This window comes from Xylocopa sonorina, chromosome 5 (assembly GCF_050948175.1).
Source record: "Xylocopa sonorina isolate GNS202 chromosome 5, iyXylSono1_principal, whole genome shotgun sequence".
Classification (NCBI taxonomy): domain Eukaryota; kingdom Metazoa; phylum Arthropoda; class Insecta; order Hymenoptera; family Apidae; genus Xylocopa; species Xylocopa sonorina.
In genome coordinates, this window is record NC_135197.1 from 8,416,846 (window position 1) to 8,443,262 (window position 26,417).

General features: G+C 33.2%; 2 protein-coding genes across 3 annotated transcripts in view; one reads left to right on the forward strand and one right to left on the reverse strand.

Moving 5' to 3' along the window:
* On the forward strand, positions 1-5,769 carry Bsg25d (blastoderm-specific gene 25D). Its single transcript, XM_076895335.1, has 13 exons — positions 1-239; positions 765-1,194; positions 1,273-1,403; positions 1,501-1,697; positions 1,831-2,064; positions 2,139-2,559; positions 2,675-2,835; positions 2,908-2,975; positions 3,046-3,107; positions 3,221-4,114; positions 4,218-4,932; positions 5,068-5,168; positions 5,325-5,769. The coding sequence occupies exons 2-13, from the start codon at positions 813-815 to the stop codon at positions 5,460-5,462; spliced, it is 3,504 nt and encodes a 1,167-aa protein (XP_076751450.1). The 5' UTR covers positions 1-239; positions 765-812; the 3' UTR covers positions 5,463-5,769.
* Positions 2,241-26,417, reverse strand: part of LOC143423780 (uncharacterized) — a 27,819-nt gene continuing 3,642 nt past the window's right edge. The window contains exons 4-6 of one of the 2 annotated variants that reach the window (XM_076895338.1): positions 26,228-26,393; positions 25,879-25,941; positions 2,241-2,361 (exon numbers count right to left, since the gene is read on the reverse strand). In XM_076895338.1, the coding sequence (XP_076751453.1) occupies positions 2,348-2,361; positions 25,879-25,941; positions 26,228-26,393 (243 nt within the window). In that variant the 3' untranslated portion in view covers positions 2,241-2,347. Of the gene's footprint in view, positions 2,362-10,563; positions 11,221-25,878; positions 25,942-26,227; positions 26,394-26,417 lie in introns of those variants that run through there. The other variant, XM_076895337.1, reaches the window with a different exon arrangement.

Here is a 26,417-nt window from a genome sequence, read left to right on the forward strand (position 1 = left end):
AAGGTTACATACTTCTTGAAAAACTGTCAAATTAAATTTAACAGCCAAAAGTAGAACGATATAAATGTGGACCATATTTGAGTATTATGAGTTCATTTGTACATCGACATAGTCATTGTTAACACATATATCTACACACGCAATTGGATATATATATATATATATGTACATATATATAGATATAGATAAATTAGAGTTATGTTTGCCTGTATTTGTGAAACGAACTTTATAATTTAATGGTAGGTTATAATCAGTTTATAATTTTAATATCGTAGGCCCTGCATATCGAAGTAAGGACTTTTATTGTCTTCTAATTATTTGTTGATTCTTAAAATTTGTAAAAATATAGCATTATTTTGTCGAAGTTCTGTAGACGCTTTTATCATTCTGTTGTTAATATAATTCATTTTGGAACATATTTGTTGCGCGTTCTAAAAATAACGGAAGCTTGATATTCAGATTCTTATCCAAAAATATGATAGATTTGTTATGCAAATGATTGAGATTCTATTATTTCATTACTGATTCACTGTACCTCTTAAAAACGATTAATCTACGAATATGTCTTTTAGGTTATCCATAATATTTGATTAAATATTTTATAATCATTATAATCATCATATATATATATATATATGTCATATTAATTTGAAAATTCATTTAAATTAAATTCAGGTTGAAATAATATTTTGTATATAATAACTTTATCGTTGGACTTTGAAAAAAGTCAACATTTTTAATTATTATATATTTAATGTTTTTAGATCTATTATACTCTACAATATATAAAAATAGAACAATGAAAGGATGCCATGGATGAACACAACAATGATCCTTATGAACAACAGCTTTATGCTGTGTTTCAAAGCTGCTTAACAAAAGGTGAAACTGAACTACAAGAAGACAATTGGCTCAGCTTGTGTCATAAGTTACATTTGACAGAGCAGAGCGATGAATTGAAATCATGTATCCAGCAACACAAACGGGAAAAACATTCTATATCATTCCAAGAGTTTAGAGCAGCTTTGTTAACTTTACTAGACAAAACACAAGACTCAATTGCGCATACAGATAAAGATAATATAACAGAGTTACAAAATGATATCAATCCAAATATGATAGATAATAAAAGATGCAATTCTTTAACATCTAATAATTCTAGTTCTAATGTAGATTTTTTAAATCTAAAAACAGGTGATTGTGATATTTATTTGCATTATTTCTTTACATTTCACATATTAATTCAATTCTATATGCATTATTATCTTTTAGGTGTAACGGTAGATGAAAGTAGACTGAAATCCTTATGGGAAAAGATAAATTCTTACTTAAAAGAAAATGTAGACTCTACAACAATGGTTTTTATATCTAATTATCTTGGAATCCCAGCTCTTCCGAAACAAGTATTTACAATTTTTCATTAAAGTTACAGTTACAATGATTATATTTGCAGTTTCATTTAAATATAATAATTTTCATGTAAAAATATTTTTCAAATAGATCACACAATGCATCTTCGAGAAACTTGACCAGAATTGTGATGGATTAATTAGTCTCGATGAATTTCTTGTTATATTTCAAACTAAAGCAATGGAAGATCAGTTATCGCTAGATAAGAATGAGGAGTCTATAAAAGAATTAACTACATTAGATTTTAGAAAACGTAGCACTGATATACATACACCTCGCAAAACTAGGTATTTCATTATAATTGTTTTATCGTTTACATTACATTACAGTAGCCTTATCGTTACAATTCAGCACAATTTATTTGTTTTATTATTTCAAATAATTTTAATTTGATAATATACTTCATTCTTTGTATATCAGCTTCACAAGGAATAGCACTTTTCTCGATACATGGAAACATTCTAATATCACGAGTATATCTTTATTAACTGAAGGAGGTCTTAAAACAACTGAAATTTCTCTAGCTGATGTAACGACTACTTTATCCGATGAATTAAAAAATTTTAATGATTCGTTAGATCATTCTGCACTTCAATCTCATATAATGTTACGTGAAGTTCTTATACTGTATCAAGAAGAATTGCATAATTTAAAGTAAGTAAGAGCGTTACAAAGTTTTAATCATAGTGGTTTAATTAATTATAATAAAAACATGTTTGTATCTTTAGCCTTGTGATAGAAAATATAAATAGTGAAAAAGAGAAATTACGTACTGATATGATAGAAGCTAACGAACGAGCAAATACTCTTGCTCAAGAGATTGATGAACAACATGCTCGACAGGAGGAAATAGTTCAAAATTTACGAAAACAAGTCGAACAACGTTATGCTGAAAGTATACAAGATCTTTCCAATCAACTCAGCTCTGAACGTGAGATTAGTGCCAGTGCTCTGAAATCGAAGGATGATCAAATACAGACATTGCAAAAAGAGAATCATGAAATTAGAAATAAGTTCGTAAATACATTACAAGAGAATCAGGTTTTAGAAACGGAAAATGAGAATCTTCGTAATCAGATAGAGAAACTTAAACAATCAAATAATGAATTATTAACACAAATGAAAATGTTAGCGGCAGAGCATGACGAGGTATTTAGACATTTTATTTTATAAATAAATTCTGTACTTATACATGGCATTAGATCAGTTTAATGGGATCTGCCCTAACATTTTGTATTAGTATATAACTAATAATTCTACTTAGTCGCAGAACATAGAGGTGAAACATCAACAAGAAGTCATATTTTTAGTGGAGCGCATTAAGCAGTTACAAGCAGAAGCAGTCCTTTTCCGAGACCAAAATGATGAACTTACAGCAAAATTGGAAAATTTTAAATTGCATGATTGCTATATTAAAGATACAGGGTAAATTATATAAAAAGTGTTACTTAAAAAAAGTAACTTTGTGGTATAAATAAAAATATATTTTTTATTCAGTTATTGTAGACAGAACGATCTCCCTGGCACTCATACAACGAGGAATACACAGTTAAATGAGACTGAAAGTAATAAGAACAATTATGTATATTATTTAAGTTTATTTTTTAGTGAAATTACTATTAAAAATATTTTCAGGTAAAGATGCATTTGTAGTTGAAGATGATGACTTAGATATCGTTTTAAAACATTCCACATCTGTAAGTAACTGTATAAATAATATTTATGTATGTACCTTAAAATGTATATATATACACCTTAAAAAAATAATAGAAATTTTTAGTATATAGTACGTTTCATTTTATTTATATAGCTCTCTTGTGATTCTACCGAAGAAGACAATGTACAAAGTGGTAAAAAGGCAGATTTAAAGCAGTTTAAAAATACAGTTATAAAACAATTGAAAACTATTTTAGCAAATAGTAACAAGTGCACTTTGGAAAACTGTTCGTTTAAAAATGAAATATCGGGAATGATCATGAGGTTACAGTCCAGTCAAGGTACACAAGCTTTTAAAGAAACAGATTTCGTTAAAAGCATTGCATCTGAAATGGAAGCGGAATGTGAAGAACGGATGAGTGAATCTTTAAGAGATTTTGTTCCCAAACATAAAAATTCTGTTTCCATTAAAAGAACAGTATCATCTAATAGTAACGATAATAACTACGATATTGATATTTTTAATCACCAAGATACAAAAAGTTCGTCACAGAACAAAGTATCAAGCCTTAGAGATTATCCTCCACGTAAAGAAGAACACGCAAACATAGATCATTCGAAATCGAATAAGGAGAAAAGCACTTCAGTTGTTAATTGTGCAAAGATTTCGAATGAAATTAATATGAAAGCTAATTCAAGCTTAATGAAAAACGAATTAACCGAGGACGTTGTTCTCCTAAATTCAAAATTAAAAGAAATCGAAGCAACGCATGCTGCTGAAAAGAAACAGTTGATTGAACAATGTGCAGAATTAGAAAGAAGTCTTGATATGCTGAAAACAGAATACGAGATGTGTGAAGATTATTGGACTGCTAAATTAGAAGAGGAAAGACAACTTTTTGAACAAGAGCAGAAAATTAGCGATGAAAAGTTCTCTGAACTAATTGCTAAAATGGCCGAGTACGAGGAATTAATTAGTCCAGTAGATAAAATAAAAAATAGTGGACGTTTATCTCCTATTGAAGAGAAGTTAAATCTAGAGCAACAAGTAAGAAATACTTTTTCTTTTTTTATCATAGGTATAAATATTTTTGTTTATTAACTGCTATATTTTTTTTTTAATTTTACAATTATAATTATTACCTACACAGTATATAGATCTCGAAGAAGAATTTGAGAAATGGAAGGCGCAAATGGAAGAAGAAATTTCTCAAAAAGATAAAGATATTAAGGATCTACAAGATAGAATAAAATTATTAGAACGACCAATAATGACTGATATATCGGTACAAGCTACAGATGATTTTATTTTTCCGCCTTTATTAATGCAATCAAGTTACGTTCCTAGTGATTCGTTCAATGATCAGCTGTCCAATGAATCGGTTTCAAAGTTAGCTGAGTGTAGCAATAATGTTTGCAAACTACCCGAAGAGTTTAAATTTAATGGCATTCTAGAATCTACGACGTTATCGAACGATTTTGTTCCACGGTTAGCGAAAGACGACACAGATAGTGGCAATTCTGACGTTTATCAAATGCATACACAGTATTCTGTCAAAGGTGTTAATAATACATGTAAAGTTGAGAAGCCAGAATCTCAGTGGATGGTAGGGGACGTTAATGGAAAGTTTGGAAAAAAGGAAAGTATTCAGGATGTTGAATATGGCTTTATACAAAACGCATTGAAGTTACAGAATCTGAAACAACCAAGTTGTCATTGCATGCAAAATGACGACCAAGTATGTTGCATAAATGTCAACATATTGCATAAATTAAATATGAAACTTCAAGCACAAGAACGAAGGAAACATCAGTTGCAAGAATATTTTAAACAACAACAATATTATACCGAACATGTATTGCAACGTAAGTTGTTCACATTTTTATTCAAATCATTTGCATTACATTCGCGTTACGAATGCAAATATATTAAAAGACTATACACGAAAAAGATGGTCATATTATTATGCCGTATATTAATTGGTTACTGTGTCATTTCAGATATTATGTCTCAACATCAGGTGGAGATATTGGAATTACAGCGTCTTCTTCGCAATACTCAAGAAAGACTTCAATTAGAATTTCAAACAAATGCAGAGCAGGTATGTACAGGATTAATAGAATTTTTTTTTTTAGATAAAAGTTAATAATTGTGTTTAAAATATTTAGAATATTCTTAAACATAATTCTCAGTCTCTCTTTTGATATTTTTTCAAGTACAATATAAGGATTACAATCAACTTATTATTTTTTCATAGGCAGAACTACTGGCACGAACAGATGTATTAGTAAAAGATTTATATATAGAAAATGCCTGTTTAACAGCTAATTTGAAACATTTAAAGCAACATTATCACATGTTAACAGGATTAAATGCTGAATCAACTTCAATATGATATTGCAAACAATTAGAAACATACATAAAGCAAAGTCTTATTAATAAAATGTTAGTAATAATGCTACTAATATTTTAACATTAGATGTGGAAGTCAGAGATAGATATTGTATCTCAATTGCTAATTGTGATATATACAACCTCTTTTTTGTTTCAATTTTTTAGTACTCAATTAAAAAAAAAGAAAATTAACTTTTTTTTACAATGTTGATGTTAAAAATCATAAAATAATTTAAAAATGCCAAAAACAAGTAATTAAAATTTTTTCAAATTGATATCTATTCATATGTAAACAGAACATATACATAGGATTGAAGTTATGTGTATAGAGGTTAGTTACGTCGATATACAATTTGATACAATTTATTATAATGTTGTATGTATAATGTGATGAACAAAAAACTGTATGTTAGTTACACTTTGTTTTGAGAACAACATTGTATTATAAAAAAGTAATGAATGCTCTCTGCAACTATCAATGATTAAGAGAGTTGATATAATAAGAGATTTATTTTTATGTTTAAAGCAAGGCAGTATTTATTACTAGATACTAATTTTTTCTGATGTAATGTGAGTTTGAAAGATTAGTGTGTTCATTATTAGATCAACTTAAAACATAGATTGTCGATGAGAATATATCACTTTTTTTATAATTTGTAAGTTACAATCGCAAACGTATTTCGTTTTATGATCCCAACAAATATATATATATATAATATATATTTATTTTCTTGGATACATCGTTTTTGAAAAATTAAAGGAAACAGGCAGCCTAATCATGAATTAAAGTGAGAAAAAGAACCAAATTCTATTATCAATTTGCTTAGATTTTTTAATGCAAATGCCAAAGATAGGAAATGCTGATTTTATTAATAAATATAAATCATTGCTAAATGTATTCATTATTTGTTATGTATAAGTAACTATTTTCTTGGAAGATTTATCTATTATTCGATAAAATTGCAGCAAAATTTTGTATTATTCAGGTATATCATAATCTGTTCTGTTGAAAATAGGGCTTGTACGAAACAAATATATATTATATACACAGTAATATTATCACTCATAGCAAAAGAAGTTGAATAAGGAACTAGAATCGTAATACTGATTCTTTTACAGCATTGCCCGTCTTTACTTATTTATTACATATTAAAATTTATTAATATTAATCTTCAGAGAAAATAAATTGTCTCATTTATGTTTTGAAAATTTTGAATGCATATTTGGTACAGGTTGCATTTCAGTGTTACGGATTCAAAGTTTTATTATGCATAATCAAGATTAATACCATTACATGCTAATTATGCTACACTTATAAGGGTCACATACAAGTATAGATGCAAATTACTAAACCAAATATATATGAAATATTGTATATTACCTAATAATGTTTAGCTTTATGTAAAGTATTAATAACAACAGATATACAGTAGGTGTATATACTATATACACGTGCAAACTTATCCTCCTTGTATAGTAATTATCACAGTCTAGAATTATCTAATTTTGATTACATCGCTGCCATATAAAAAACATTTTGTATATGATATTTATATAAATGTTTGTATATATATATTACCGTGTTGCAGCATACTAAGTTTTTTCACATTTGCCTTATATGATGTTTATTAAAACTCATACACATACAAGCTTTGCGAACATTTTCTTTTATACATCAACTATTTCTCTATAATCACTGTTAAATTGTCTTGTTTTTGAACATTCTATAGTTTCTCGACAATGGAATTGTTAAACGGCAATAATTATATGGTGATACCGTAATCAAATTACACGATTTTCATGCAATAATTAAAAATCTAAGAAGTATAATTTATTCTGTTATTAAAAGAAAAAAATTACGTTTCCTATTGTAACTACGTTGAGAATGTTGAAAATGTACAAAGTGTATTACTGAGATAAAGATAAAGAAGGTTCAAATCTGAACTGTTTCTCATTTTCTGTTACTGTACCTTACATACCCTGACAACACAACTTTATATATATATATTTATGTTTTATTGTAATTTACTCTATATTTCAGTAGTTTTATTATAATTTATTTTAAATTTCCCGCTTTAGAGGTAAGAGAGAGAAAGATATATATGAAAGCTATAAGAAAGAGTGAGATAGATGCTATGGACCCTACTTTAGAACCCGTGGCGCCATCTCTGTGAAAAGTGCTCAAACTGGTCGCACAGCGTTATCGACAGCGAAGTGAACTCCTTAAGACTACTAGCGCCATCCCTCGGAGAAACGCTGAAGCGTCAGTCGGTAATTAGTGTCAACACTTCCCGCTGAGATGGCGCTAGTAGTCTTCAGTAGTTCACTTCGCTGTCGATAACGCTGTGCGACCAGTTTGAGCACTTTCCACAGAGATGGCGCCAGGGGTTCAGAGTAGGGTTTGTAACATCTGTCTCACTCTTTCTTATAGCTTACTTATATATCTTTCTCTCTCTTACCTCTAAAGCGGGAAATATAGAATAAATTACAAAACTGCCAGATCTCAGTAGACGTTTAACATGTTGAGTATTGAGACATTTTGGTTGTTGTTAGCCAACAATTATAGGTACTGAAAGCCATATATCTATTTCTTTTTAAGTCATAAAAATGATATATAACATGATGATATACAATAGAGGTTTAAAAGCTCTTTCGTGTTATGTGATTTGCCGTGTTGTCTGGGTATGTATCTACAATTTTTTTACACATCACTGCTTACAACTAGTTTTCATCTCTGCCTTACAAAATAAATGAGAAATTCACAGGATAGAATAATATCAAGTATGTATTTACGAACTTATAATGCAATAGTGTAATATAATATTCATTACGTACCTTTTTTTTAGTGCAATCTATTGTTTCGAAGAATAAGAGGACCGTGGATACGTGAACACGAAAGATATCATTTATTTATAATTTATGAGGACAAACAAGTAAATTTACATAGGAAGGACACTTTCAGTAAAACACATTTGCTAAACCGTTATCATGCTTAACATAAAAAAGGAAACTAATCGAAGTCTAATCACCAGCCTTGCTGATATAGTCTTTCACTGAACGGCGGTAATTATTCGACACGCCGTAAAACAATCTAAATAGAATTATGAAACGTTTTCGAAGCGAAAGCACGATAATTATACGCATTGTTCTCCTCTTTTTGTTTTTTTTTTTTTTACTAATCATACTAACACTAATCTTCCGTCGCTTCATAGCGAAAAATAAAGGATTTAACGTGATCTTCGAATGGACATTAAACATTTCTCTATCTCTTTATCTCTTTTTTTTGTCTCTCTCGCCCTTTCGCTCGCTCGTTCGTTCGCTCTTTTTCTCTTTCGCGCGCTCTCTCTCTTGTTCTAATCTTATTTATTCGACCGCTCTTCTCTTCCACTTTCAATTCCTCTATACGTAATCTATAATAGCGTCATAGTAAACTAGTAAGGTACAAACAGGAGATTTATACACGGTTTCACGAGAGAATACATTAAGCTCAGGTCTTATCTCTACTTTTTTTTTTTCTTTTATGAAAACATGGTCCTGTGTGTGTCCAACTTTGCGCGGTGAATATCCCGTTTCGAAATCCTCCGACGGATCCGTTTCTGCCATTGGGTTGAAAAAGTGCGCAGAGATCGTACGGAGATCGGTGAGTTTTGCGAATGCAACTTTAGACACGCACGCGTGACAAACTTCCCCACGTAGTTTGCACGAAGATGCTAGACGCGAACTAAAACACGCAAAGTAAAAAATCGGAAAGAACATTCTCAAATGTTACCGATAGAAACTGCAACGATAGACGTCGATCGGACAGCCTACGATTCGTCTAAATATCGATAAAGAGGACACGGGTGTCCATTTTGCTCGCCTCGGGCAATATAATTATACACGTGTACAATGTTTATCCGTGTACGTTGTCCATTCGATTTCGATTTCGCGTGAATGGTCGACGTTGTCTTGCTTTGGGAAACTAACTTAAAATTAATATCGGTATATAATTCGTGACATCGAAATTAATATTTTATTCATTGAGCAAGGGTCTAAAACATTCTTTCGTCTTCTCAACTAGCGAAACTAAGGCTATGACATTCATATAAACAATTATTCGTGCACGCTGCTTCGAAGAACCGCATGTCCGCGATTTAAAACCGATCGAAAGTTCGTGGTTTGTTCTGTAACACCGGATGAAACTCGCTACCGCATACTTCCCAAAAGTGAAGACAACACGAGACAGCGAGAAATAAGAGAAAACAAAAATAAAAAACAATTGAGTCTTTAAAACTAACGAAAAAAAAAGGGACAGTGTCGTAACAATAAATACTGATACAGGATTCGTACGATTAAATCGAATCTTCCAACGCAACGATACGATTAATGCCCGATATTCCTCGAAACGAGATTACGAAAGCGCACGAAAAGTTTCTCTTTTCAATATCACGGAAAGCGTCCTTCGTAAAAAGCTTCTTAAACACGACATCGCATACCATCAATGCAAATACTTTCGAAAATCAGAATATATTACTATCTAACCATTCTTATCGATACAGCGTCGCAACGAAAAGCTCCTAAATATCAAAATCGCATTAAGGGATTATAATACTAAATATTGCAATGGCTCTGAATAGTCACCGTTGAAAAAGTTTCCCTCGAAAATAATCTGCATCGCTTGAAATGAATCCGTTAAGAAAAACGACGGATACGATAGAGAGGGAAAGGGAGATCGGAAGCAGTTGGTATCCCCGATGAGGTTCTCTTAATTAAATAGGAGAACTAGCGTTTTGCGTTCGCATTCGTTCATAGAATTCGAAGCGTTCTTCTTCGAAACAGGTGCATCACAGTTACACATTTTTTTTTCTTTTTGTTTTAGCGACTGAGTCCTCTATCTAATCGTAGTTACGCCTTACAGCCTAATATCATAATTTGCCCGTATCCACGTACGGTACGGTAGGTACAGTATTATTGACAATCATTAAGACGGATCCTACTATTTAAGTATAATTAGGTACATTTTGTGCAAGGTAATCGTTGTGTGACAGAATATAGGACAAGTGGCTATGCACTCAAACGACTGAAGCGTCTTTGTAAAATGATGCCATATCTCTCTTTCTCTCTCTTCCTCGTTTTCTCTTATGTATGCACGTACTTCTTGCCTCTCCGCCCTTCTTCCCTATCATCGTTTCGTATCGTTATTGTTTACCTTTATGATCCTTCCACATTATTATCGGTTAATTGTTCATTTCTCCCGAAAGACAAACGAAACAAGAGGATCCGACTCGTCCGGTGTATAAAGTATATAAAGGTTTCTACCACAGCCTATTTAACGATATATCATTCATATATATAATATATTATATATATAATATATATATTATTGTTATATTATTATATACGTATCATTAATACGATTCGTAGTGTACATTGAAACGTAACATATATAATATATATATATAAAAAACACTAAGAACGACAGTTAATTTCCTTTTTTCTCTCCTCTTTCAACGTCCGAGCTTCACGTCGTCTGCTACGTTCTATTTGTCTCTCCTCGTATTTTCTTTTCAACGCTCGTTCCTTCCATTCTGTTCGTAATCCCCCTTCGTTTCTCTATTTCGTCCCCAAAATCCTTTCGTGACTATACATATTTTTATATTTAATTTTTACCTTGAAAGAACCGCACGATTCACATTTTATCGCGGTAAACACATCTATCCACTTGGCGCTTAAGTTAAAGGATGCCGAAGATTCTCTCTCGTTTAACGTCGAAGAAAGGGCTAATAAGAAAACGTTTAAAGTCCATAAAAGTTCTCTCTGGTTTGTTTGGATTGTCGATTCAAGTTTTTACTTGGGAATAATTAGTGCGGTTTTGGGTTATCAACGTTGTAAAATCACAGCCCAAAAGCATCAAAGAAGTTGAACAAACGAACAAGCTAGAGAGTCGATATCAGACGCGACTATACGATCCGCCATTTTTATTGCAGTCGCCTTAAGATGTATACGCATTTTACAGACACCTTCTGCGAACGTCTGCGCGCAGAAAATGCCCGTTAATATTCGGGAATCATTCGTGGTATCTCGCAGACTGTTTGTAAACCAGTTCTTCCGCCGTCCATTAAAATGGAAAACAAGAGATAATTGCCGCTAACAAAGTTTATCGTTCGCGATCGAATATCTTACAGGCAGGAATGCACGCAGGTCGTTCGCAGACAATATTAAGTTCGATCCGACAAGTTCCTTCCGTTTTGTCACGCACAAAGGAATAATACGAGGGAAATAAAGACGAGCGTGCCTCACGATGAGAAAAGCCTTTTCAAATTGAGCGAGAAGCAACAAGCGGACGCGTCGGCGTTTAAAACTTGGTCAAACTCCTTTTTCCCCTCTGTAATATTTTTAAGTTATTTTACACGCTTGCCACGTCGAAGATTTCAACGGTACACTTTAGGCTTCATAACATTCACTAAATCTACGTAACGAAAAAAAGTCTCACGCGTAATATCAAAATATCGGATCTCTAAGCCGTGTTAATTACAAAATGCTATATCAATTAAAAAGCGCGTCGTTTAGAATCGAGTTGAATGTCCGAGAAATTGAAGGAACTGAACTGAATGAAATTTTTAATGGAATTTCCATAAAAAACACTTTTTTATTGTACCATTGTTTCGTCTCGTTTCCATACAACGCTCGCATATCAAGCGAATAACGCGAATCGAGGATCATCGATTGGTCTAAAACATGGTGTAGCTCGATTATAATGATCCTTTCTTTTTATTTTCCGGCAGTATAGTGTATTATCGCGATTAGTCTCCTGATACGGTGGTTCCTCTTCTTTTTAATTGTATCTTTCTCGTAAGAAATAGTCGCGCGCAGAACGTAACGCAACGTTATACAAGTAAGCGTAACGAATATAAAAATTCACTGAGAATAGGCGAACGGGATAGGTCGCTCGGAGGAAACGACCGCGACGAAAGTGAATATAATATTCATTGCATTTCTCTCGTAATTTGTGATTCAGTGGCACCGTCACAAACGACAACGCATGTACACAATCACAATGTACGCATAAAGAATCATTTTGTGCAATTCACTGAAGGTGCGAACTACTATGTCGTCTTTCAAGAATCTCTACAGTCTTCAGCGTGTACGTACGTATATGTGAACGTGTAGGTCTCTACGCCTTACGCGTTAAAAAGATGGACACCAAGACGCATAGCCACTTACGATTTGAGCACTGTTTTCCCTTTACAATCTTGTTCAACCGCTTTTATATATTTCATCGTTACCTATCATCCTGTTCCTTTCATACTTCTTCCGCGATATTATTTATAGTTACATCATGAGACGTCGTTTGCTTAAAATTTGATACACATGGACGCAATGTTAATGTTCAGTCAAATTTTAAGCACCACACGAAATAGGAAGATTCTCTATTCTTTTTTTTTTAATATAACAATCCGCATACGCGATCCTAACCAAGCTCGTACATTCGCATCAAAGGATAAATCTGCATTTTTAATCGATCGACAATAATGGCAAAATATGTCCGATGGGGGTCTATTCTTGTCTCTGTATCCGCGAGGACGACGCGAAAATGTTCACAATTCGACGAGATCGTTTCGCAGAAAATCGTTCGGGTCGTAAACAATTTTCGCGTGTATTTATATATGTATATGCACGTGAGCAAGAAGTGGTAAGATTATGCGATGTTTTACGAGCGTAACGTTTGATAGTATGCGGATTCCAAAGATTTTTACGATATGTTTGAAGTATGATAAAATCGACGACCAAGCCCCGTGTCGAAGCTGGAGGCTGTGTACGTACGTAAGCGATGATGGACTAGGTAATTAGGTGGAATTTTCCACGTGTAAAATGTCACCGTGATTTGTTACACGCAAAAATAACGTATCCTTCTCTTTATATTACCAAATTGACGGTTAAAATAAGACACAAAAATTTGTATTACCAGTGAGTCGATATTATTATCATAAACCTTGAGAAATTGTAAGCAGCAACGGAAGCTAGAAGTCTTTTCACTTCGAACAAAGGAGAAGAATTGAAAACTGAATGAAACGTCACTTCAATCGTGGAACTTTCATTAGGGTAGAGCACGAAGGATTCTTCGGTAAGACCTCGAGACTGTACACCCCCCGAAAGTGTTCAGGATCGACCGACAAGTTTTCTAAGACCGAACTCGTATTCTCTTTCTCTCGTTTCTCCTTTGATTCACCATAGCAGAGAGCAGTTATTATTGAACGATGCTCCAGCAAGAACTAATTGAACTTTAAGCTATTCTGTCCCCCTTAACTCAATTGTCCTAGTTTTTTTTTTTTTTAGAGAATTGAGAATTTCTAGACAGTACATTTCAACTAAGGAGGATAGCACTAGTTGAAAGAATGCACGGAATAAGTACAGCTTTTTAAGTTCCTCCTAAATGACATCCTCAATCAAATTTACTAACCGACAACCGTGAACGACGAGGGAATCCCCATTTTAGGTTTCAATCACACCCCCTCGTCGAATCTAGATTTTTGTTTCAATACAAAAATCATCGCACTCCCCCTCCCCCCTTCTCCCTCAACATACATCGCAACCTATGTTTAAATAATTATTGTAACGCGATCGTTGTATAATATTTGGTATTTAATGGTCCGCAAACCAAGCAGCATTTCCCTTGCGACACGTCGATGTTTATTTAGACTTCTTTATTACTTATGCATTTTTATTATCTCTCGTTTTTTTATTTTATTCTTCGATTAATATTCGATCATCGTTGACTTGTTACCCTGAAGTTAGCAGAGTGTCTCTTCTTTTTTTTTTTCTCTCTTTACTTTCTGAAGTAGCGTAAAACGATTGTCTTCGTACGAACGAACGAATTATAGGTGTAAAACGGCCACGGGATCGCATTCCTCTTTCATTTCTCGTTCGATTGGACGAAAAGCTGGATCTCGAAGGATCTCGACAATTCTGTAATTATCATTGACGCTGCTACAAGAGATATTATTAAGTACAAAACGGTATATTCTATCGCGCGTAAACTATTTAATAGGATAAAAAAGTAGAAAAGAGCAGCACAGCGCAGCAAAGAATAAGGCAATGTTGTAATAGAGAGCATTAGGGCCAAGAATGTTTAATCAGAACTTATCCGTTCATATCGTTCTCCAGTCCTTTTCGAGACGTATTTAATTTTGGCGTTTCGTTACCAAGCGAACAAATTCAGGCTCATAAAGGATACCCCAATTGTTTTCGGACAGATGAGCTATAGTTTGTAGAACTGTACGTATTCGCCGTAATAACTTCCTCGCATTATTATTTTATCGAGAATTTCTGAAATTGTCGAGATCCACTCATCGGCACCACGAAAGAATATCGATCAGGGCGATCAATTCTGCGTTCACGGTTAATTCTCTCTCTTTCGGTTGCATTTCCCTGAGAACCTTCAGCCTGCGATCTGAATTGTTCGCTGGACATCCTACATCGACGAACAACGCTAGTTTTATTTTCTATTTTATCAATTTTTTTTTCTTTTTTTCTTAATTTTTCTGTTAATTTTTCGTTTTCTTAGACACACCCAAGCGTACCGATCATTACGTCTATTCGATCGCTGAATTTGATTGAGGACCCGCAGAGATCCTAAGTTCACTAACGCTAAAAGCGACAATTCCATATGTTCCAATCAAGAGACTCACCCCACTGGCAATTACGGACATGGATCGTGCCCACCATTTGTTCACTTTACACTACGCAGAGTTAGTAACTCATAATTATATAGCACGAAAGTGGATAAAAAACGTTTTAGAAAAATTCGTTTCTTTGCGCAACAACGTTGAACGTGCGGAGAATAGTGTATTATTGTTATTTACGTGGAAGCATTGCTAAACTAGAGAATGTCTTACTAAGTGACTATGCGTACAATACATTTTTCTGTAACACGTTCAACGGGAGAGAACAAATGTTTCTAAGTCGTCTTCTGGTTCACCCTTCAACCCTAAACCCACGTATAAGAAGATATAACTATCTTCGCATTAAATCTATAATATTTCTGATAGTTTTTTTTCTTTTAATATATAGAAATCATTCGTAACGATACGAACAATTGCATTTTAGCATTTTTCTTTTAAACGTGAAATAAGCGGAATAATAATAATAGTAAACCTGCTGACAAGATATCCTCGATATTCGCCGTAATCGTTTATGCATGATGTGTGCATCGACGATGTTTCATACAGCAATTATCGCCTAATATAGCTGAACAAAAAATAAATAATAATTTTACGATTACAATTACCTATACTAATTGAATATAGTAAATTGGCTAAAGCGGTCATCGAGAAAAAAAAAACAGGAACTTTGTTGAGACGCGTCTCAAGACTCGAAGACGGGGAAATTTTTCTTCTTTTCCTTCGCCATTTGCAATAAGTAGTAAAAAAAGAAGAGAGAAAAAATAAAGAAAACGAAACGCAAGATTTGATCGATAACAATATGACACCATCCGATTTGTTCGATCTTTAAGCTAAATCGATAAAAGGAACAAAAAGTTTTACGAGTAAGAAAATGGAGGAAAAGAAAGAAAAAGTAAATATAGAAAAATCACTGGTGATACGCGTATAATTTCCGCGCAATTTCATTTTGAACATCCTCTCGTCCGGAAATATAATAACCGGAAATCACTTGGGATATTTACAATTATTGGAAGTATAATCATGGACGCGCGTTGTAGGAATAAATTTACGCTATCTACGCGTCTGGTTATCTGGAAATCATCCTAAGAATTTTAACTAGCTCGTTGCTGCTCGTCGGTATCGATAAACTTTAAGTGCTTTCGACAAGTGCGTCAATAAGTGAACAACGTTTTGAGTATCAGCGACGAACGAGTGAATCACGCCAGAGGTTTAATCGAATATTAAACGATATCTAAAATTTATCTTTCTACCAGCGAAAATTCTTCTACACGCCGTATTTAACACGGCCGTTTCGTGTTTCAAAAGTTTCCGTTTCCTTGCACACGCATACCTACATAACTATCTATTCTACTCTCTAGTTTCTCTAATCTGTCTGTTTTCGACATCTTACTACAAGTAATTCACGTAAATGTCCATATGTGTATATGTGTGTGTAATATGCGTTTATCTATCAATTATTACTAACCATCGGTTTTCGTCGTCCTGCGATTCTACTCGCCTATTATTTCTATCTACGTCCAATTTTTATCGACTATCTCTAACATCGATGCAACTGACTAAACTTCGCTACGTTCTATGCGTAATAAGGGATTGCAGATCTCTGCGTTTTTTTTTACGTTTACGTGTTAACTACGATTCTTGTCTATTTTCATTGTCTAACAGAAAAAGAAAGAAATGGATAACTTCCTGATATTTGTTCTTAAAGTCTGCCTATTTCGCGTGATCGATAGCGTGACATTCAACGTTACTTTAATGCTACACGAACAATTCCACGAGCACGAATTGTCGTCCAATGGGTTAATAAGAATTCGCTGATATCCTCTAGTAAAATGCTATCTTAGATCGTACAATGGTCATGATTTTGAGAAATTGTAATCGCGAACCGATCTATTTTTGAGCCGATTTTTCTGGAACTCAAAGTCCAGACAAGGCTTTCATACGCGCTACTTCAGTTATCAGCTACGTTATGCGGTCACTTGTCCCAATTGACGAAGGTGTGCGATACAGATTTCGGATCTAGAGAGTCTAATGTGATCGCGTGCGAAACTTCGAATGAGATCGGACATCTGGCAGAAATATTTGCGGCTACCTGAAGAGTGTCTTAATGTTAATATTACCAAGCTACTGACTGAAAATGGGTAGAGAGTGGCGAAAGCCCGAACACATGAAACGTACAGGCTGCGAAGTTAGATATGCGCGCGTTCACAGTTTAGTACACGTTCGATATGATTTCTAAAAGAAGCAAATTATTGAGAGTTCAATTCTATCCCATCTTGAATAATGAAATATAGAAATAATTAGATAGACTTATTTTTACGAGATAGCTTACTTTCAGACTTATTTTTTGCAAGGATTTTTCATGTTTTCATGTCATAGGTTCGTTAATTAGTGCAGTTTGTGCAAATAATTTCAAAGCAACCTGTAGCCAACTAAATAGGCCACGATATTCAACTAATTATAACGATAGAAACTACACGAAAAGTCTCAGTCCCCAGCAATAGTGTCGAGGGTAAAGTGACGAAGGAACGAAAACGCGTGCGTGAACAGCGCACTTTGTAAACAGATTATTAAGAAACGTTTCGTGAAAACGCCATTAATCGTAATAATTTCTCACGTCGACGCTGAGTTAATTAATTTGACGCCCTTCTGTGGACCGTCAAGGATTAAATGGAACGCATTAAGTATATCGATATTGTGCAACGATTCGCAATCTTATGAACACTAACCAATTGACCGGAATCGATTGATTATTATTAAAATGACACAGATGTACCCATAAATATGTCAATGCACAGATTGTAAGCAACAACAGCTATGCTCGAATCACTTGGATCGCTAGAAGTTGAAAATTCTAACAGATTTTACTAATTTTTATTTACTTGGACTATCTTTTCTTAACGCCTCTTTTCTAAAATCTTGAAGATACAGCACATAATTATAATTGCTAAAGTAACTATCTCTCATTTATAGGGAAAATAACATTGTATATAGATTTTATGTTGGTACTGTATGGTTTGGCAATCTCGGACGTTTTCAAAACATTCCAGCATCTTAAAATCTAAATGGAATCTATTAAATTCAAGGCTTTCAAGATTGTTCGCGTAATACAAGCTGTAACGATTCGAAACTATATGTAGAGACAAGCTTCTTTGTGAAGTTTTTAGAGAAAAAAAAATGAATCAGATATTTATCAGTAGCTTGACACATCTAATATTTATATGTTTTCAAACTGCAGCAGAACAACTTGAGAAAGATGGGGTTACATCAATATTAATATAAAAACTTTGATAGCGTTAATCATTCTGACACGAATGAACGTTATTAAGTTAAATACTACGTTATGACTTTCAATTTTCTTTCTCTATATTAATATCTCTTTTTTTTAGGATGCAAGGATAAGATTGAGAAAAATAGAGAATTACAAAACAAAATCTTCAAATTTAAAAATGAAAATCAGGTTAAAAATATATTAAATATAAAAGAATATATTACTTTTAACTCGTTCTAACTATCTGTATCAACTGATGTATAAGTAATTTTATTCTAAAAAATGTTGAATAGACAAATTAACGTTATATTATTTTCAAATTGCAATAAAAGTGATACTACTAGAAACAAGATATAAAATAAAATAATGAAACATTTGTTATGTTACGTGTTATTAAATCTAACATAGAGGAAGAAAATTTGAATCACGATTATATGAGATTGTGCACGATTGTTAAAGCGTATACATTTCCAGAAATTGCACGGAAAAACGAATCTGTAGCCGTGGTAACTATTAAATATTGCGTATTTTTTAAAACTGTAGTGACGTTTTAAAGCGCGATAAAAATTGTTAATTACTACAGAAATTGCCATTCTATTACTATATGGCCAAGCATAATTGCTCGAAAAAATATGTTTTCAACTAGACAAATATTATAATTTATGCTATGCTAGAATGAGCGTATCAGTTTAGGCATATGTTCGTTTCATCGAAATTAAATAGTCTGTGGCCAGTTTTGAGCGCGTAGCTTTTCATTAGTGCCACATAGTGAAATAAGCTTTCCATGATAAAATTGTTCTATTTATCGACCAGTATCGTATCATCAATCTGTAACTTATTCATTACCTCGGGGATCAATCAGTGTAACTCATTTATTGACGAACCATTTCAGTCAGGTTATTCATCTAATCGAATTTTACGGAAAAGCAAATATTGTAATAATGATAGAGTAAGCGAGTGTACTAAATGGCAGATAAGTCAAACGAATCGTAAATGAAAAAAAGATTAGCGATTGAAAAATAATCTGGCATTTGTCAGATATAATAATCCGAATCAGTTGACGGCAATATGTTGTTACATATGTAAAATTAAAATCTATGATATATGTTTGAAAAGCCAAGAGAACAAAGATGTGAGTATTATGGGATAACACTTAGTATCGTCTGTATCTTTTAATTACATTGTGGAAATTATTATAAATTTCGTATTTAATAAATTTTCTTATACTTGGTGTAAAAATTAATAAAATTTTGAGTAGACTGATAACATTACTCTATTTTCATAAAGTATCCAGTAGAACAACTATTGCTTTATAGATTTAAAAATTATTTATTTCAAGCCTGTATTGATCTTAATTACCATTCAGAGATTTTTTAAATGTTCTGTAATTATAAGTGGAACAATTTCACTATGGATGTTGGACACGTTAATCGGCTAAGAAATCGTCGAATCTTACAAATAGATTAACGTACGTTTTAAGATTTTCATGAGTAAAACATTGGTCGGTTTCTTGTCTACTTTGCATCGTTATTACTTTGTTTTATATGTACATATATACCTGTGTATATGGACGATTAAGACTTTTCCTATGTAGCCTCATTGCGCTTTGAGCGCTCGTAGAATTATTTGTATATTTACATATGTGAACGCATGTAGGCCTACATGTACGAGTTTTCAGAATGCTTCACTAATTTTATCATAGCGATTTCAATGCAAGCTTTCTAATTATTAACTACTTAGTCACGAATTACTGAGGAACCGTGACGGTAATCCATTTCGTTAAGCGAAACAAATTATTTTAATTACAATTCTGAATGAGAGATGAAATTATTTATTAATATTAAATGTAAACAATATCAAGAATAAGGAAATCGTAAAATATGTATAAGAACAAACGTTTCAATCATTTTATCATAACGGAGACGGAGAAAAATGTGAGGAGACTAATAAGTCAGACCACAAGTAGAAGAAGACCGTATATTGTCAGACATCGTTGTCTGACTAAACGGAACAAGCTACTATATTCAATTTCTCACTTATCTTATTGGTAAAAATTAATTTTTCCTTTAAAAATTAGTGTTCCTTAGTGAAGCAACTCATAAAAAGGTATACATGCGTAAACACATACATATTTAGTTATTCAATAGTACATAATATCACATGCAATTTAAATAGGATTGTCAAACACATATCTATGCAGATAGTGTTCCTATTCTTAACGGCGATGCGTACAGTAAACATGATACGAGGTAATCATTTAGTACGTGTACATGCACACATGTATGTACGTAGTTTTATGCAACAAAACTTGAACCATGACCTATATCGAACAGGAAGGAAAAGTGAATTACACTGGAAACCGAATGAATGTAAGCAGTACGTTTCAGTGTTATGCAAAATTATTCTGTCTTTCCACTTTTTAAGTACGTGCCTCGAAATTTATCAGTATGACCTAAGGAAATTCCAAGTTACAAGAATCTTTCTATAGTTTTGCACTATTCCGATAAAAAACGTGCGTTCCATCATCTACTTCTACCATCGATGAACCAACTATCGAGATTCTGAGGCTCCTGCGATACCAATAGAAGCCATGATGTCTTTGTTCAGATTTGCTGAATATTGATTAACGTGAAAATTGCACCAACGTTAAACTTTTGTGTATCACATCGTTTATTAACGTTGTTTGTGATTCTCGTATCATATTGTGATCTGAACAAGTCAAGACTCATGCATCGTGGAATCTTTTTCGTGGACTACAAGAGGCTGGTTGGTTCAAAATGTCGAGTTCATGAGATTAGTTCGAATTGCACGATACTGACAATTGTTTGAGCTATTCGTAAGTACTTATTTATTAAGGTGGACGCGTACGAAAGAGTCTTTCGATGACGGTTCTATCGATGATGAGTATATTATCTCAATGTTCCTCGGATTTTCGAAGGAAATGCATCTAATCGACACTTCGAAGTTGCAACCATTGCGCGTTATATTTATCTGTTGATATCACATTCCATAAAGTTACGAAGAGAGAGTAAATCAGCAGTAAAAGCAGTGACAGTTAACTAAAGCCGAGAAATGCCAAGGGAAAAAGAGAAAAGAGGAAAGGAAGTGCGAACAAGAAGAAAATAAAGGAAAACTGACGAATTGGCTGCGGTTCACCGTGTTTTTGCCGCGACAGTAAGTTTTGCGTTAAGTTATATACAAATTGGCATTATACACATATCACAGTTATAATATAAAACACGTTGACAAATGCGAAAAGTAATTCTTTAAAGCACTGGCTTGCCCTCGTTTTCAGCTAAACACATTACGACACACAGCTTGTATTCTTCGTCTTGCTATCCCACGTTCTTAGACGTTAGGTGAATATGACACAAGCGACAGTAATCTTCTTTCATTGTACAAGTATTTCTTAACGAATGACTCGATAATCTATCCTACCCTAACAGACAATATGTATTTTCGTATATATTCTTTTAACGTTTCCATTAAATCTTCACTAAGTCTATACTTTCGATCCCGGACATGTATTTTATCGTTTTGTTTCTTCTCTTTTTTTTTCTTTGTTCGTTTGTATTTTTAAGTGAGAAAAAAAAAGTGCACACGCGTCTCTCTTCCAATGTTCACTTTGCCATCGTTTAGAGAAGGGAAGAAAAGCCGAGGGATAAAGAGGAACGGCAGAAATAAAGTACTAACGCGAGGGGTAAGAAGAATTGAACCATGCACGTTGCACAGTCTAAAGATAAGAAAGAACCAAAGAAAATTAAGAAGAAGATGTAGAAAAGAGGAGTCACGAAGAAATGCAGGTGTCCATTCTTTGTTTTTAATGGAATTGAGGTCGTAAGATATGCTGATACACGCGGAGACGATGCTCAACATGGTCCCCAATGATTATGTAAGCGCTATGTAAAAGCGAGTTAACAGTCTGTATGTGATATCTTGCGTTTTCTGCAAGATTGGATATAGTACCGAGCCCTTTTCCATAAAAGGTTGTCTTTGCGACCGAGCGATATTGCTTTCGTTTATCTAGAGAATTTCGTTTAATATAATAAGTTCTTCAAGAGAGAAGTAACTTTCTCATCCACGCGATTTCTCATATAATTAACGATATAATCTTTTCGCACGAAATTTCATCTATGCCTACGATTAACAAATTTTATTTCCCCCTTATCGACATGATCCATACAGAAACGTATTGGTCCAAGCAATAAAAACTATTAAAAGAACATAATTTGAAGTTAACTGTTATATCAACTCAGTAAAATTTACATTGCAAGTGGAATTTGTTATCGTTCTCGTTAATTACCAATAAAATTGTATATATTTATTAAGAACAAATAGAGAAGTAGAGTCGATAAGATTATTAACTGCAGCATCGAGTCGTTTCGAATAAGAGAGAAATACAATATTGATATAAAATTTTCTGCAAACCTCTAACAATTTTGAAAACACACGTCGATGTACAGGAACGAGAGAGATATAGTTGAAGTTTTGAAACGTTCGTTAGTTGATGGTCGGAGGCAAAGACAGCCCAAGGAAATTAATGTTCGTAACACCATATATCACTAACACTAAATGAAATACTTTGCTAGTAACGTGTCTCGCCCTAAGAGATTGATATAGAATCACGGAGGAATTAAACCAACACACCGTTCTTCCCCGTATTCGTCGTTGAGAAACCCACTACGTACAATGCAGTTTAGATGGAAGTTGACGGATATATACAGAGAGATGATTATATTAAAGCTTCATCAACATTCGATAATCTGAGAAACCGATTTACGAGCATTTTCTAATGATAATAGAGGCCGATCGATTCTGCTTAGGTAGTAAGAAAGTTAGACCTCGAGACAGCAAAAATGTTGCACCTAAGTTTTTTCGTATCGCCATCCTTATACGATGGACATTATAAAGATTTACATTTTCCTTTCCCATCTCTTTATATCTCTTTTGTTTCTTTTTAACACGAAATACCCCTCTGTTCATCGTTGTTCGAATACACCTGTGTCGTGTAGTTTTATAGGAATACGGAAATAATCGTCGTTCAAGTTTCTTCAAAGAATGTAGAACGAAACGATGCTCGATGTTTCCGTGGAACTCGAACTGAGCGATTTCATCGCGGATTAAATAATAATAAAAACGGATTCTCGTACGAAGTCGTAACGTACGCATGTATGGAACGTTAAAATTCTTGAGCCTAGTTAATTAGTCGTCAGTGTGAAAGAGCTTACTTAATAATGAGTAGAGGAAATGCTGAACTTTACAAGTCGGCCGTAATAGAGCTAGTCAATTTGCCTAGAAACGTATATGTATAAGTATGTAGGAATAGTTTTGTGTGTGTCTCGCATACGCACGTTAAAAATTCTCTATATATCTTACGTATGTTGTACGTACTTGCACATAAATCTATATATGTGTATGATTCGCACACACGCACATAGACATGTATACGTATATATATGCAGATACAGGGTGTATTCTGTGACCATTAACCACCAGTTTTTAACCAGTTTCGATAATCTGCCGGATGAAGACTTCAAACAAAAAGACTGATCTGTATATTAAAAATTTGAAAAAAATTTTAATTGATAATATGTTAACACCACCTTGAGTTCTTTAAATGTCATTGTATATTTTTCACTTCATAGAAATATAGCTGAAATCAAAGCGAATTCAATCACCTACTATACGACCTCGTAATGACTGAATTCTGAAATTTAGATGATAACTTGCTAAAAATGGTATTTCCTCAAGTTTCATTTGCTGTAATCATTGGATTTATTCTATAATTTTATTTATTTAATAAACTTATTATTTTGGCAGTTTTCGTTTTATTTTGAATATCCAATATGATAAGATATAAAATAATTTTACGCGTTAACGTTTCTTTTGATCGAACTCGGATTTCTGAATTCAAGATCACGTCACGATTATATTAAGGACATATTATACTAGGTCGTTGAAATTCGTTTTGGCATCAGCTATAATTCTGTGATGTTAAAGATATATGGTATTATTTTAAAAAGTCAAGGTGACTTTGACTTATTATAAATAAAATTTTGTTTTCCATTCTTAATATACAGAACTGTAGCAAGCCAAATTCTGACTAACTTTTGTAAAATATTTTTCACCAGATTATTAGAAATACTTGAAAAATGATGGTTAATATTAACACTCCGTATATGTATATAACGTTTCACGTAAATATGTGTACTTATATACACGAATAACTTCTGTTTTACATTAAACGCAATGCGACTATGTGCTGTGCGTAACTGTTACGCCAAACCACGCTTTTGTCTATGCGTGTAGCGAGTATGCGTTAGGAAAGTTTTCTTTCATTTAACAAAGATTTATGTGTAGTATAGTGGACATCGTTTGCGTTTTATATATATCTATCATATATACCGAGTCAGATCAAAGGCTACACATATTTCACAGATTGAAAAGCTCACCCGATCTGCGATTAAGTTGTCGCATCGTATCTTGAGTTTTTCGAAATACGTTTCGAAGTTCTCGAAATATTATTTTGTCTACCTGACACACATCTTGGGTCACACATTTAAGGAAGGCCACATTGAACTAGTCTAAGAAATTACTGCCTAGCACTTTGAACAAATATATCGGTAAAATTTAGCCTATATATCATCTAGCCTATGACACATACGTAAAACGAGTAATAGTTTGGAGATTCTTGCGAACGTTTCGTTTCTCCTCTTTTCCGCTTTTTTTTTCTTTTTTTTTATATCCTTGTAGTACATCTGAGCAATGTTGTTCTTCGTTTTCCTATTTTTTTTTTTTTACGAATATTGGATCCTCAATGGATTTGAAACCGATTATCTTTGGCATTATAGAATTATGCAAGACAACATATCCAAAGATAAAAATGACGACGTTCGTAAGTTTCCTTTTCGTTAGTCTGTTTTGTTAGCGAAGAACAAGCAAAAGATCACTTGAAAAGTATCATTACGTGGTAGATAACTGGATCACAAGATATTGGATACCAGAACTGACACTCCCAAGACTGTACTATAGTAGGGATAAAAATATGTACAGTAGAAAACTATGGAGTCACTATTAACTTGTAAAAAGTAGACACGCATACGATATCTCTCTATATCGGCGCGAGAGTATATGCATATACTTTTTATCTTTCGTATGATGCTTTGAAAATTTCGCAATTAGTGGGCGGCATTTGTTTTGTCTCAGCGATAAAATTATGGATAAACGCCAGCAAAAGCTTTTCGGTTAACGTAACGCGGAACACGTAAGTAAAAAGCTGCTGGACTCAATCTATGTTTTGTCACACTTTGAAATGGAAAAGTAGCTTTCAAAATCTTGCTAGGTACAGTTTGAATAATCACCAGCATCGCTTGCTACCTGACTTTCATTGCGTTTTATCACAAGAACTGGATCTTTAGAAGTTTCAACGACTTTTTTTTCTATGTCCAAGTCATACAATAGTGTAGCTTGTAATGCATTATACATACCAGTTCTGGCGTATCGAGATGCTTTCGTCAATTCATACACACTGGCCGCCAATGTTAATATATCTGTAAATATAAAATTTAATAGTTTCAATAAAAAATTTCGTTTACAATTATTACAAACTAGAGAACCAACCAAGAACAAGAACCAACATTGCAAGGTAACAGCTCACTTAGAACTTACTTTCAATGAATTTTAGTAGTGAAAAAGCTAAACAAATAAATTATAATCTTTTGTAGTTAATAATAAATCATAACATGTAAAATATCTCTTTGCTGATAAACACACTTTTATTTTTAATTGCATAAAAATTGTTATTTTAAATATGAAATTAAATATGTAGAAACATACCACTATCATTATATACGAGAATGCACGGTGGGTTTTCTTTCTGACGTTTAGTAGCGTTTGCGATTTCTCGTTTACGACATTCTTGGACAAATTTTATTGTTTCCAACCAATACTCCATAGCTTTATGGACGCGCTGATTCATTGTGGTCCCCCGTAGACGTTCCATCTGTTAAAAAACATGCAATTATAT